Consider the following 12,605-nt stretch of genomic DNA (forward strand, 5'->3'; position numbering starts at 1 on the left):
CCACACACTGGACTTCGGTCTCCTGGCCACATCTCCCGGGTGCGGTGAGATGGAAGGCGCCTCCACCACTGGCAGGCCCCCCCAGCTCCACCCCGGGCTCCCCAGGAATGGGTCAGGCCTGTGGGAGGGAGTGGACTGTCTGCAGCTGCCTGAGGGCGAGGCTGTGGGTCCTGCTGTCCCACAGTTGTCATGGAGCAGACGTTCCTGGGCCCGTGGAGGCCCAAGGAGGCTCGCCCTGGCCCCTGGCCCCTGACCCAGCGGGAAGGTGCCAGAACAAGGCCCCGCTGGGAGTTGAGTGCTGTGGTTGCCGCGGGGCTGCCTATGGGGGGAGGGGCGCAGGCCAGGTCATCTGTTGTTTTGAGAAGTCGCTGCCCACCCTCCCTTTCCTCAGTTTCCCAGGCTGCTCTGTACCCACAGATACTGAGGAGGTTGACCAACAAGGACGGAGGTGGGGGTGAGGGTGTCTGTGGTGGCGGGCTAGCCTGGAACAGCAGGTGGCCCCAGGAGCTAGCCTGTGGCAGGGGGCCAGTAGCTAGAGGACAGCCTTGCACCCCCTTCCAGCCACCCTTTGAGGTGGATCCAGACCCCTGATGAGCGTCTGGGGGGATGGGGAGAGGAGGGATGTCCCCAGCAGGGGTCTCTGCTGATGCCCCCACCAGCCTCCCACAGGGGAGGCAGCAGGCTTGGGCTGGGAGTGGGGTGCCAAGTGTCCTTCATGCCCCATCCCCCGCAGCCCCTGCCCCCCAATACTCTGTGACTCCAGCCCAGCTCTTTGCTGGCCCACCCATAGGACATGGGGCTGCATGGAGAGGGGCGGGGGAGACACCTGTCTGTTCTTGCCTGGGCCCCTGGGCCGCTCACAGGCTCTGCCAGGTCTCAGAATCGCCGGCTGCAGCTTGGTGCCAGGCCTGGGTCCCTTTGCCGCTGGCTCTGCGGGCTGGTGAGTGGAGCCCCAGGTGCCTGCCAAAGTCACCAGCAGCGGCGAAAGACTGAGAGAGGGAGGCAGGCTGACCTCGGCCCCATGTGAGTGCACGGCTGTCGTGGCCTGGAGCGTGGGCCTGCCCCGCCGTGTGCCCGGTGCCTGGCCCTGTGCTTACAGCTTCCCGGCACAGGCCATCTATGCCAGAGCTGCCTGCCAGGAATCCCCGAACAGCCTGCCGGTCAGTCTGCGGGGCAGCAAGGAGAGCTGTGCCCCCGGCCTCCACCCAGCCCCCTCGTCACTGGGTGGCCGCCCTTGCCTGGCAGGTCCCATCCTGGTGGGGGGTGTGCGCACAAAGGGGCCTCCTCAGGTCCACCCGGTGTGGGCAGGACCCCGGGCACAGGCAGGGGCCAGTAGAACACAAGCTTAATTTCTCTGTTGTCACAGCACCCCCTGCCAGGCACCCTACAACACCCAGGACAGGCGGTCCCTGTCACTGCCTGGTCCCCAGGTGAGGAGGCCGAGGCTCAGACAGGTGGAGGGTGCTGAGCGGCAGGGCAGGTGAGGGGCAGGCCCATGTCTGGCCTCTGACTGCCAGGCCAGACCATCCGTGGTGAGCCCTGGGGGCTGCCGGTCCGGGCAGTGTCCAAGGGGCTCTGCATCAGCCAGGTCTGCCCAGCACCCACCAGACTTGGGCCAAATTATGCCCATCGCCTTACATGTGCTTCAGGGCAAAAGGCTAGTTAGTAATTAACGCTGTGTGGTGGTGCTACAAGGAGCGGGCGGCCACAGCTCATGAAAGATGAAAAGGGAAGAGGCTTTGGAGCATCCCTGGCCCTGCAGGCTCGACCTCATGGGCCCAGGTCTGCGCCCCGAGAGCGCCTCCCTCTGGAGGTGGACACTGCCTCTGAGGCCGAGGGGGCTATGTAGACGGGGTCCACGCCCACCTGGGCGAGGGGCCAACGGCCAGCCAGCACTCACACCATTGAGGGGTGACTCTGGGTTCCAGTTCTGGGGCACGGGGAGGGGCCAAGGGGTCTGGAAGTGAAGGTCGGTTGGAAGGGGGGTTGTGATTGGGGTTGGGGTCCTTGGGGAAGGAGCTGGGAGGGTCCCTGGCAGAGGAAGCAGGAGGAGCCAGCCACTGGGGGCTTCCTGGCCTTTGCCTCAGTTTCCCAGCTCTGGGCTCAGTGGGGAGGGGGGGTGATGGCATAGGAGGGAGGGCCAAGGGGGCCAGATAAGGGCTCTGTGTGGGGCATGCCTGAGTGTAGCGGCAGAGTGGGGAGACCCCTCCACTGAGGCTTGGCTGTGACAGGGCAGGAGAGTGTCGGGGAGGGTGTGTTTCTGAGCTGGGTGTCCTGGGGCCCGTGTGTCCCTTGGGGACACCATGGGCCCCACTGTGGGGCATCTGCCCCCCGAGCTGACCAGATGGGGCCCAGGTCCAGCCTGGCTTGTCTGAGCCCCATCTTCATTTGACCAACTCCTCTGAGACCTGCTGGGGTGTCCCCTGACCCAGCTCCAGGTGGTGCCTACAGAGGGCGGGATTTAGGGGTTCAGAGGTGACCTGGCAGGGTAGGGGAAAGCAGTCTGTGCTGGGGTGCAGTGGGAGTGCTGGGTGCACTGACTTTGGCTCTGGGTTGGGACCCTGCTGGTCTGTGGGAGGTGTGTCCTGAGGCCCCGGCCCCAGGAGACCAGGGTGTGGCTGGGTGACCCACCTGTCCCAAGACCTGAGAGTGGGGAAGGCCCACATCCCCAGGTCCTCCAGGGCTCTTGTTGAGTCCCGTGACCAGCAGAGGCCACAGTGGCTCTGGCCAGGCCTCCAGGATCGCTTGGGCAGAACTGCTCAGTCCCTCTGCCTCCTGTGGCACGATCGTGGCATGGAACTGTGGGTGAGCAGGCGCTGTGCTCCCTGGACGGGCTTGTCCCACCCCACACCATCCCCAGGGAGGCGGGCTGCTTCCGCCTGACATCTGGGGAAGGCGAGGCACAGGGCATGGCCTTTCCAACCCAAAGCCTTGCCCCAAACCCCTGGGTTGCTGGTGCCTCTGTGTCATTATGGGGGAGTCCAGCTTATAGCAACGCCCACGGGCTGGTCTTTCGGGATTCCTAAGACCGTCCTGCCAATGGGGACAGACACAGCCAGTGACAGAGGGCCCAAGAGGCCATGCGTGTGGGGTGGCCATGCCAACTCAGAGCAAGGCAGGACCAGCACCCCGGGCATGGGCCACTCGGGGCGTATGTCCCCTGCATCCAGAGGGAAACAGTGCGAGATCACCATGCCTACCTGCTCCATCCATCCTGCCTGCTGTCAGCACAGGGGGCCTCATCCCCGTGGAGTGACGAGCCCTCGCCTGGCCAGCACAGCCGTGATGTCTGGGCAGCTGCTCATTGTCCCCAGGCCCACATTACCCAGGAGACCAGATGGCCCTCTGCACTCTGCCCTGTCCACCTGACATGCTCCTGCTGGGACCACTGGGGTCTGTGCCCAGGACACTGGGAGCCTGGCAGGGCCTCGGGGTGTCTGGGGATTGGCCAGGGGTGCAGGTGGCCCATCTGCCCAACCATCGTGCAGGTGCAGTGAGCCTCCGGGCATAGCCACCAGGGGCCATCATACAGAGCAACTCGCCATCTGCTTCTAGAACATTCTGTGTAGAGGATGTGACGTGTTTTGAGCCCCATGCCAAGGGCCACACAGGGCACGTTTAATCCTGGTGGTGGCTGTGACAACTGAGGCTGGGGGCCCATGAGTGTTCACCTTGGAGGGGCCTGGAGGGCCCTGGGCGCTGAGAAGGGAGCAGCAGCTGGCAGCCAGGTGTGCTCAGCGGCTTTGGAAGGTCCAGAAGGCAGATCTGTTGGCGGCACCTGGGGACCCTCCTGGTCCCAGGTGGACTCTGCTGTCATCCATCCCTCTGTCCTCTTGGCTCTTGCAGCTTGGGACAAGCCAGTCTGCTGGAGGCTTTTGGGTTTGCCTCCCGGCCAAGCCCGCCAGCCCAGAGCCCCCACACCCCTCTCCTGTCCCCAGGGTCCAGGTGGAGTTCTACGTCAACGAGAACACCTTCAAGGAGAGGCTCAAGCTGTTCTTCATCAAAAACCAGAGATCCAGTGAGTGGTGCCTCTGGGGCAGGCTTGTGAGGAGAGCGCAGGAGCCTGTGGGCGGGGCCTGTGGGGAGCGGATGGCACACTGAACTGTGGGCTCCACCTTCCACCCATCTGGAGGTGGGACCCTGCCCCCGGCTGGAAAGCGGTTGGGCTGTGGACACCCGCCTAGCCTCCTCCACTGTGGCCAACCCGGCCCTGCTGCCCTCACCCTGAGGGGTACCCCAGCCCTCCCCCGGCAGGCTCCATCCCACTGCAGGAGCTTGGCCATTCAGCCACGTCCTGGGTGCAGGATGGGGTGCAGGTCGTGCCCCTGGTCCTAGCCCACGGGTGTGCTCCACAGGTCCCCACCGTCCTGCCCCAAGGAGGGAGCCACGTGGGAATCCTCTGCTCCCACCCGCCCCTGGGGCTGGCCCCATAGCACGCCCTGGGATGCAGAGCACCCCGCCGTCCTTTGGGGGCGCCCAGATCAGGCGTCCCAGTGTGGGGGGAGGAGCTGTTGGCCAGAGACCAGTGGGACGCAGCGCCCCCAGCAGCCCTGATGCGCCCTCTCCTGCAGGCCTGAGGATCCGGCTGTTCAACTTCTCCCTGAAGCTGCTCACCTGTCTGCTCTACATAGTCCGTGTGCTGCTGGATGACCCGGCCCTGGGGATCGGGTGGTGGGTGACCTGGGGCTGGGCCATTGCAGAGGCCGACGGGGTGGGCGTGGAGCTCTGTGCCCAATACCCGGCCGGAGTCCTTCCTTCCCCAACGTGACCCCTGTCCCAGTGTCCATCCCCCAGGGAGCCATGGCTAGATGCTGCCCTAAGGGGCCTGCTGGCCAGCAGGCTCAGCGCCGGGACAAGGGTGCCCCTGTCCGTGGATCACGGTGTATTTGCAGCTGCTCTGGGCCCTGGAGAGCCTGGGATGCCACCCCCCACCCCGTGGTGCTCAGGAGGGTCTCAGCCAGTGGCCCTGGGCTCCCTTCAGCTCTGCAGGCAGGGGCCGCGAGGCCCCTTGGACTGGCCGGATGCGAGCTGGGGAGGGTCTCTGCCCCTTCCTGGTTCTGCCTGGGCCCCCAGGGGTCCGCTCCCTTAGGCTCCCCTTCACTTGCATGGAGCACGTGCTTCCGTGACTTCCTGGGAAAGGCGGTCAGAATAAGCTGCCTGCCGCCTTCAGGTCGGAGGCGGCTCTCAGAGGCGGCTCCCGGGCCCACAAGGATGGCCCGGCTGCTTCACCTTCCTGCTGCGATGGCTGCTGGTGAGATGTCCACTCCCGTTGCGTTGGGATCGTGTGGGCCGCGCAGTTTTTTCCATGGAGACTGGTGTGATCCCCTCGGTGCCCCTTTCTCTTCTCTGTGGCGGTCCCGGGGGACGCCAGGTGGGGTCCTCACAGGGCCGGGCTTGTCTTGAATGAGGTCTTTGAAGGTCACCTCCCATTTGCTCTGCGCATCTGACTCCCTGGTATTGGGACGTGGGATTCTGCGCATTTCTTGCCCTCTCTCCGACTTTGCCCCTTTTGCTCCTTCTGGGGGTTTCCTTAGCTTTACCTCCAGTTCTTCAGTTGGGTTGCTACTTCCCGGGATCCTTGTCTGTAGGTGTCAGTCCTTGCGACAGACCGCACTGCCTTCCCGCGGCACCCTTTCCCCTTTCAGCCCTGCCCCCCTGCGCTCTCCTGTGCGCCCTTCCTCATGCACACCCTTGGCGCTGCCCCACTGAGGGTGGCCACTCAGATGCCGACAGCCTGCATGCAGTCAGGGCACGGGGCCTGCTCGTCGCTGGCATCTGGGTGGGCCGCTCACTTCTCTGGCCGGCTCCTCAGAGTGGAATCTTCCTACCTCTTCCCTTGAGGGTGAGGCAGGGCCACCTGGCTCCTGGGGGGCAGAGCCGGGAAGGAGGCCAGGCCTGGAGGCTTCGGGGCCAGCTTGCACATGACCCCCATGCACGGGGGGCCTGGCGTCCCCAGGCCAGACTCTCACCCTCTGCTAAGAACAAACCTGTCTTCATCCCAGTGGGGGAGGGCACATCCCACTGTGGTGGTTTGAGAAGGAAAACTGGGGGCTCCCGCTGATTCCCACACCACTTTGATGGGCTCACCCTACCTTCCCCCACTCCCAGAGGCACCTGGGCATCTGGTTCCCCATCCCCATGGGGACCAGGTCTGTGGTGGTCATTGCACAGTGCCTGGCACATGGATGGGTGGGAGGTGAATAGATGGGTGAGGGGGCTGGTGGAAGTACATAGAATGGATGGATGGATGGGTGGGTGGGTGGAGGATGGATGGGAGGACGATCATCCACTTCTGTGGGCATTGAGTTTGGACAGCCACAGTAAGGCTCAGGGGGCCTGAATCAGTTGAGAAAAGGGGTAGGGAGCTGCCTGTCACCATGGGCTCTGTGAGAGTGAGGTCCCCGTGGTCCACGACTCTGGCATTGGTTAAGGTTTGGGGCAGAACTAGCATGTCTGCCATGCCCGTCGCCTTCCCAACAGCCGGGCGTCCGGGGGGCTTGTCCTCAGGAGTCACTTAGGGATGTGCCTCCTGGAGTCAGCTCCTGGGGTGGGAGCGGCATCTCTCCGCATCTCGCGGACATTGTCCGGCCTTGTTTGTGGCATCTCTGGCCATGTGTAGCTCTTCCCCAGCAGCCTGCCATCAGACCAGGAGGAACCCCAGCCACCTCCTGAGCACACCTCTCACATCACCGAGGGGTGGAGCCTCCTCACCCTGCTTGCCCATCTCTGTTAGAGACCCTCCCTGGGGGCTGCAGGGTTGGGGCAGGCTGCCTCCTCACCCAAGTGTTTGAGCACAGACGCCCGTCTGAGATGCAGGGTGTTGGCCCTGGGTGGTGGAGAGGGTGCCCCCCATACTCCCCACAGCAGCCCTGGAAAGGGACAGTGCTGGGAGGGGCTATGGCCGGGCCAGCTCTGTCTCTCCACAGCTGGGGCTGCCCGAAGCAGAAGTACACCTTCAATGAGTCGTCATCGGAGATCAACTGGTGAGTTCACGGCCGGCTCTGCGTGGAGGCCCAGGGCTGGGGTGGATGGACACAGATTCACACTGCCTGACCCAACGTGACAGGTGCTCAGCCTCAGCCCGTGAGCCCCTGGGTTCCCTGAGGACATGTCCAGCTGACCCCAGGCCAGCAAGTGGGGGGCAGCACTGGGGGCATCCCTGCAGGGTAGCCTGAGGGCTCTGGAAGCAATGTAAGAATGGGGAGTATCACCACAAGCCGGCCCAGCCCCCACCTCTGTGATGCACAGGAGGGGAGGGGCGACGCAGGGTGGACCTTCCTGTGAATAAAGCATTGGGAAGTGACCCCCAGCCCCGGGGATGCCTGGTCCCAAGGTTAGGACGCGTCCCCGGGGCTTGGCACGACCCTGTGGGGCGCGTCTCCCTTCCCGCCTCCAACACCCAGATGTAGGGACTGCCCCCTGTCAGCGCTCGTCCTACCCCTCCCTCAGCCCCCAGGGGCCTTGCCAGCAGCCCTGGTCCTGCGTTTTACAACCAGCGTTGGTGCAGAGGCTGCATCTTGGCAGGGACACCCCTCCCCATGTCACTTCAGTTCACAATAGCCCTACCAGGGAAACAGGTCAGGAAAAACGAGAGGGGCACTTGTTAGCACCTCCGCTCAGTGACACGTGTAGGAGCCTTGTCCCCAGGGGCTGGGGAGAGAAAGGGAGGCCACCTGGGCCATTGGGACTTGGCCTGCAGCCCTGCCCCACGTCGGGCGCTCGGCCCTGGCCTCGCGGGCACCTCCCTGGAGACCCGCCAGGGCAGCCTGCTCAGCCTCCTCTCTCGGGAGCCTCGTCTTCCCTCTGAGTTTGCGTCCCCTCCAAGGGCAAGGCTGGTGCCCTCAGTCCAGCCTGAGGAGCTGCTAGGATTCAGCGGAGGCCCGGGTGGCTGGGGGAGGCCTGCCCAGGCTCACTGCCCTCTCTCCGCAGGGCACCCATCCTGTGGGTGGAGAGGAAGATCGCTCTGTGGGCGATTCAGGTGAGTGGGTAGGGAAGGCGTGGCCCTAGGGTGGGCCCAGCCCCCCCCCCCAGCCCTCCCCCAGCCGCTCTAAGGCTCCTGCCCTCCTCCCAGGTCATCGTGGCCATAATAAGCTTCCTGGAGACCATGCTTCTCATCTACCTCAGCTACAAAGTGAGTGTCCCCACCCCGGCCCGGCCCCCTCCCCAGCCGCCAGCCCCATCCCCTGACCAGCGGTTGGTTTGTCTCTCTCTCTGCCTCACCCCTGTGTGCCCCTCCCCACCCCCGCCTGGCTCCCAGGGCAACATCTGGGAACAGATCTTCCGCGTCTCCTTCGTCCTGGAGATGATGAACACGCTGCCCTTCATCATCACGGTGGGTGAGCTGCTGGCCGAGGCAGGGGCCGCCAGGACCCCCAGCCCCTGACCCGTGTCTCCCGCAGATATTCTGGGCGCCTCTGAGGAATCTCTTCATCCCTGTGTTTCTGAACTGCTGGCTGGCCAAGCATGCGCTGGAGAACATGATCGTAAGCGGGGGTGTCCCACCTCCTCTCTACCCGGCCCCCCAGGACCCCAGTGGGGCCGCTTGCCACACCCCTGGCCTGGCGGCCAGCTGGCCACTTCCTTCAGTGCCCCAGGAGGCCCGGTGACAATTGGAAATATGTTATCTCTGTCCCCATGAAGAGACGCACCCAGAGCTTTTCCTGACCCTGGGAAGTAAGTGGCTGGGGGAGGATACACCAGGGACACAGACACCAGGACCACATGGCCTGGGGCCACGGCAGACTCCCTGCTGAGTGTCTAAGCAAGGTCCCTTTCACAGAAATGTCAGCAGGCAGCATGAGGGCTGTTTTGTCCCCAGTAGCCAGTCCCTCCAAGCCCAGGCCCCTTGGGTCTCCCCGCATCTAACTAGAGAGCGAGGTACAGCACTCAGCCCTCACTCCCCACCCCCATGGCGGCACAGGTGGCGCCCTTCTCCTCGCATTATGCGCATGTACATTTGGCACACGCCGGTCGTGGGCAGGGCCCCGGGCTCCAGGGCACGCGGGCTGTGGCGGTGACGTGCCATGTCCCACAGAATGACTTCCACCGGGCCATCCTGCGGACGCAGTCGGCCATGTTCAACCAGGTCCTCATCCTCTTCTGCACCTTGCTGTGCCTGCTCTTCACAGGGTGAGTGCCGCTGCCCAGGGGCAGCCCACACACTGGCCGCAGGTCCCCGGGCAGCACCAGCCCCTGTGCCCACAGGCAGGGCGGCCTCAGGGTGGCAGACAGAGCCCCAGCTGGCACTGCGGACTGGAAGGCAGCTCCATGGCCCCGGCCCCTGGCCCTTTGCCGGGTGGGGACCCTTTGGCATGAGGTTCAACTGAGAGCAAGGTCTGGGAGCAGCCAGAATGAAAGGGGGGGCACGTGGCACCCCGCATCTGCCAGTGCTGCCCCCGAGGCCCAGCCTGGTCCTGGTGAGGCTGGTCACCACCTGCTGTCCCCCAGCAGGGACACAGGGCAGGTTTCCTGCCTCCCGTTCCCCACTCCTGCCAACACACACACGGACCTCAGCAGAGCTGGGTGGGGCGTCCATAGGATGATTTAGCCCATTCCCGGCCCCCACCGGCAGCCAGCAAGTCCACCCGTCTGCGCAGGGCTGGGGTGGGGTGAGGGGAGGTTCCTGAGTACTACTGCGTGCTGCCCCATGCTGTGTGCTGTGGGCCCCCAGGCCCTGCGGTCGGCACCTCCTAGTCTGGGGTGGGGGACAGGGACTACGGGTCGGGCCTGGGGAGGACTGTCCAGCTCTGTGCCACCCGGGGACTGAGTGTCTCATATCGTTTGACCTGCTGGGTGAGGACGAGGCCTTGAAAGGTGAGGTGGCCTGTGGGGCTCACAGCCTGGGGGCCACACCACCCCCACTGACCCCCAGGTCCTCACTCAACCCTTACAGCTCTGTCCACACTCCCAGTGAACTTTCCAGTAGCCTCAAAAGAGCCACCAGGCAGGAAAGGATGGTCTGGGGGGAAGCCCTACCTACTGGGTGTGCTGGCTCTGGCGGGAAGCACTGGCCAAACTGGTCCAGGTGCTGGGGGCCTGTCAGTGACAGGGCACCCAGGCTCAGCCCTGTGCCTCTGGGTGACCCGGTGACTCATCACTCAGTCTTTGCGTGATGAGGTCTCATGGGGAGGCAGAGCTTCCCTCCAGGAGCCCAGAGGGGGCCGAGGCCCCGCCCACTGTCCCCTGACCGCTCGGCCTTGCAGGACCTGCGGCATCCAGCACCTGGAGCGAGCGGGCGAGAACCTGTCCCTCCTGACATCCTTCTACTTCTGCATCGTCACCTTCTCCACGGTGGGCTACGGCGACGTGACACCCAAGATCTGGCCGTCCCAGCTGCTGGTGGTCGTCATGATCTGCGTGGCGCTGGTGGTCCTCCCCCTGCAGGTGAGCCCGCCCCCGTCCCAGCCAGCGGGGCAGCCACGAGGGGCAACGCCAGAGGAGGGCATAGCAGGGTGCTCCAGGGAGGGGCAGCGAGGCCGAGACTCTGGTGGGGCTGGGAGAGGGAGGGGTGGCCCCACTTCCCATGGACCCTACTATGGGCTCCTGGGGGGCTGGTAACTAGCAAGTAGCAAGGCCCACGGCCATCAGTGCAGTGAGGTGGGGGGGGTGGCATTCTCTCGGTGGGGAGACATGGGTCTCTGCATGCTGTGTGCAGGGTGTGGAGCAGGAGGGGCTGACAGGGTCTCCTGTGGGCGAGGCATCAGGAGCCCTCAGCTGGTGCAGCAGTTGCTGATAGGACCACGTGGGCACACCTGCCACTGTCCCCAGCTGCTTCCTTGTTACCTGTCACCAAGGTCAATCTGCTGACTGAGCTGTGGTGGGGGCAAGACCCTAGCCCAGTCCTCATCAGTGCTCAGCTATGACAACTAGAGGCCTGGAGAGGGGGCCAGCTTGCTCTAGGCACTCACTGTTGGGGACACTTCCTGCCCTGCCCCCATTAGTCTGGAAACACTGAGCATCTGCTCAGGGATAGAAGGGGGTGGTTCCAATAGTCTTCATTTTTCCACGGGACTATAGTTGTCAGTTTACACCTTTGGAGGAGTAAAGATAAAATGCCAACTTGGAAATGTCCCTCCTGGAAGGTAGTAGGGAGAACAGATGACAGCATCCTCCCGGCTCAGGCCTGTGTGCCCTCATACGTCAGTGTGGTGGCTTCCTGCAGTGGCCATAACACAGCACCACAAACCGTGGGAGTTTAAAGCAACAGAAACATCCTCTCCTGGTTCTGGAGGCCAGATCTGACATCAAGGTGGGCAGGGCTGGTTCTTCGTAGAGGCTCTCAGGAGAGTCTGCTCCAGGCCTTTCCAGCTTCTGGTGCTGCGGCCGGCTGTGGCTTGTGGCCACATGGCTCCAGTCCCTGCCTCCATCGTCACTCCATGGCTTGTTACTGTGTCTCTCGCCATGTCCTAGCGTCTCCTTATAAGGACACCAGCCGTTGGGTTTAGGGCTCACCCTGATCCTGCCAGACCTCATCTTAACCACTTACATCTGCAAAGACCTACTTCCAAGTAAGGTCACATTTGGAGGATCGAGTGGACATGAATTTTAGGGATCACTGTGGAATCCTCTCCAGGTAGATCATGTAGGTCATCACAGCCCTGGGACACAGGCACGCCATGCCATTTTGCAGATGACGGAACTGAGGCTCAGAGCCACACACCTGTGGCAAGTGAGGTTTCAGCTCAGGGTGTCTGCCATCAGTCCCACCCTGCACAGGCCTCGGGGATCACGCTGGGGTCTCGGGCCCCTCTCGGCTGTGGAGCCAATCCTGGGCTTCAAGTCCATGGGGTCTTGTCACCGGAATCCAGTAGGCGCTCGATAAACTCAACAAGGTGATCTCATTTCAAGGGACACATCACATTGCCCAGTGCAGGTGACCAGGCAGGGTGCTGCTGCCGTGCCTCGTGAGTGTGTGAGATAAATGAGTGACCTCAGTGCTGCACACAGAAGGCTGGGACTCCCACCATGTCCGGCTCCGTCCCACAGACGTGGAGTCAGAGAGACTGTGGAGCGAGGCCTCGGACAGTCCAGCACCCTGGACAGCTCCACCGAGCCCTGCCGTTTCACCCCACGCCCACTTTTACATATTCCTGATTTAAAATGGCTCCCAGCACCTGCCGCTGACATCCAGGAAGCATGGGCCAGGTAGATGGTGTCCCCAGACCTGCAGCCTCGAACTGTCCACAGTCGACATGGGCTGGTAACTGCAGAGCTGGACGTGTTTCTTCACACCAGGGGCTGGATTCTTAATTCTGTGGCTGAGACTTTCCTAACACACTTTCACGTTTCTCCAAAATGGGTCTCAGGTGCTGGTGAAGACCCAAAGGTCTCATCATTTCCTGGCTGTCCAGAGTGCAGACTTTGGCATGCACTAATGGTTGCTTGGCCTCCTGGGGCCGGGAGCTGGAGGTGCTGTGTCTCTGGCTAGCCTATGCACCAACTGTGATGTCCACTGTGCCTTTGCGTGGCCCCCACATGAGCTGTGCTGAGCACACCCTCAGTCCGAGACGTGGTCAGCACGTGGCTCCATCTTTGCCCTGCTCAGGCCCCTGCCCAGCCGCCCTCCTCCCCTCACCCCCTGCATGTGCTGCCAGCTGCCAGCCCCA

The 12,605-nt window shown here is 63.5% G+C and overlaps 1 protein-coding gene across 13 annotated transcripts in view; it reads left to right on the plus strand.

The window, feature by feature from the left end:
- Positions 1-12,605, plus strand: part of KCNT1 (potassium sodium-activated channel subfamily T member 1) — a 63,891-nt gene that overhangs the window by 31,161 nt on the left and 20,125 nt on the right. For 7 of the 13 annotated variants that reach the window (XM_088793357.1, XM_088793356.1, XM_088793355.1 and 4 more), the window contains 9 exons: positions 3,939-4,018; positions 4,572-4,671; positions 6,927-6,983; positions 7,930-7,978; positions 8,072-8,131; positions 8,258-8,332; positions 8,400-8,483; positions 9,035-9,129; positions 10,203-10,377. In XM_088793357.1, coding sequence (XP_088649483.1) covers positions 3,939-4,018; positions 4,572-4,671; positions 6,927-6,983; positions 7,930-7,978; positions 8,072-8,131; positions 8,258-8,332; positions 8,400-8,483; positions 9,035-9,129; positions 10,203-10,377 — 775 coding nt within the window. Of the gene's footprint in view, positions 1-3,938; positions 4,019-4,571; positions 4,672-6,926; positions 6,984-7,929; positions 7,979-8,071; positions 8,132-8,257; positions 8,333-8,399; positions 8,484-9,034; positions 9,130-10,202; positions 10,384-12,605 lie in introns of all 13 variants that reach the window. The other 6 variants (XM_074331379.2, XM_074331380.2, XM_088793359.1 and 3 more) reach the window with 1 other exon arrangement.

The sequence above is a fragment of the Rhinolophus sinicus genome, chromosome 16 (assembly GCF_057876585.1).
Source record: "Rhinolophus sinicus isolate RSI-liver-muscle chromosome 16, RSI-T2T, whole genome shotgun sequence".
Taxonomy (NCBI): Eukaryota; Metazoa; Chordata; class Mammalia; order Chiroptera; family Rhinolophidae; genus Rhinolophus; species Rhinolophus sinicus.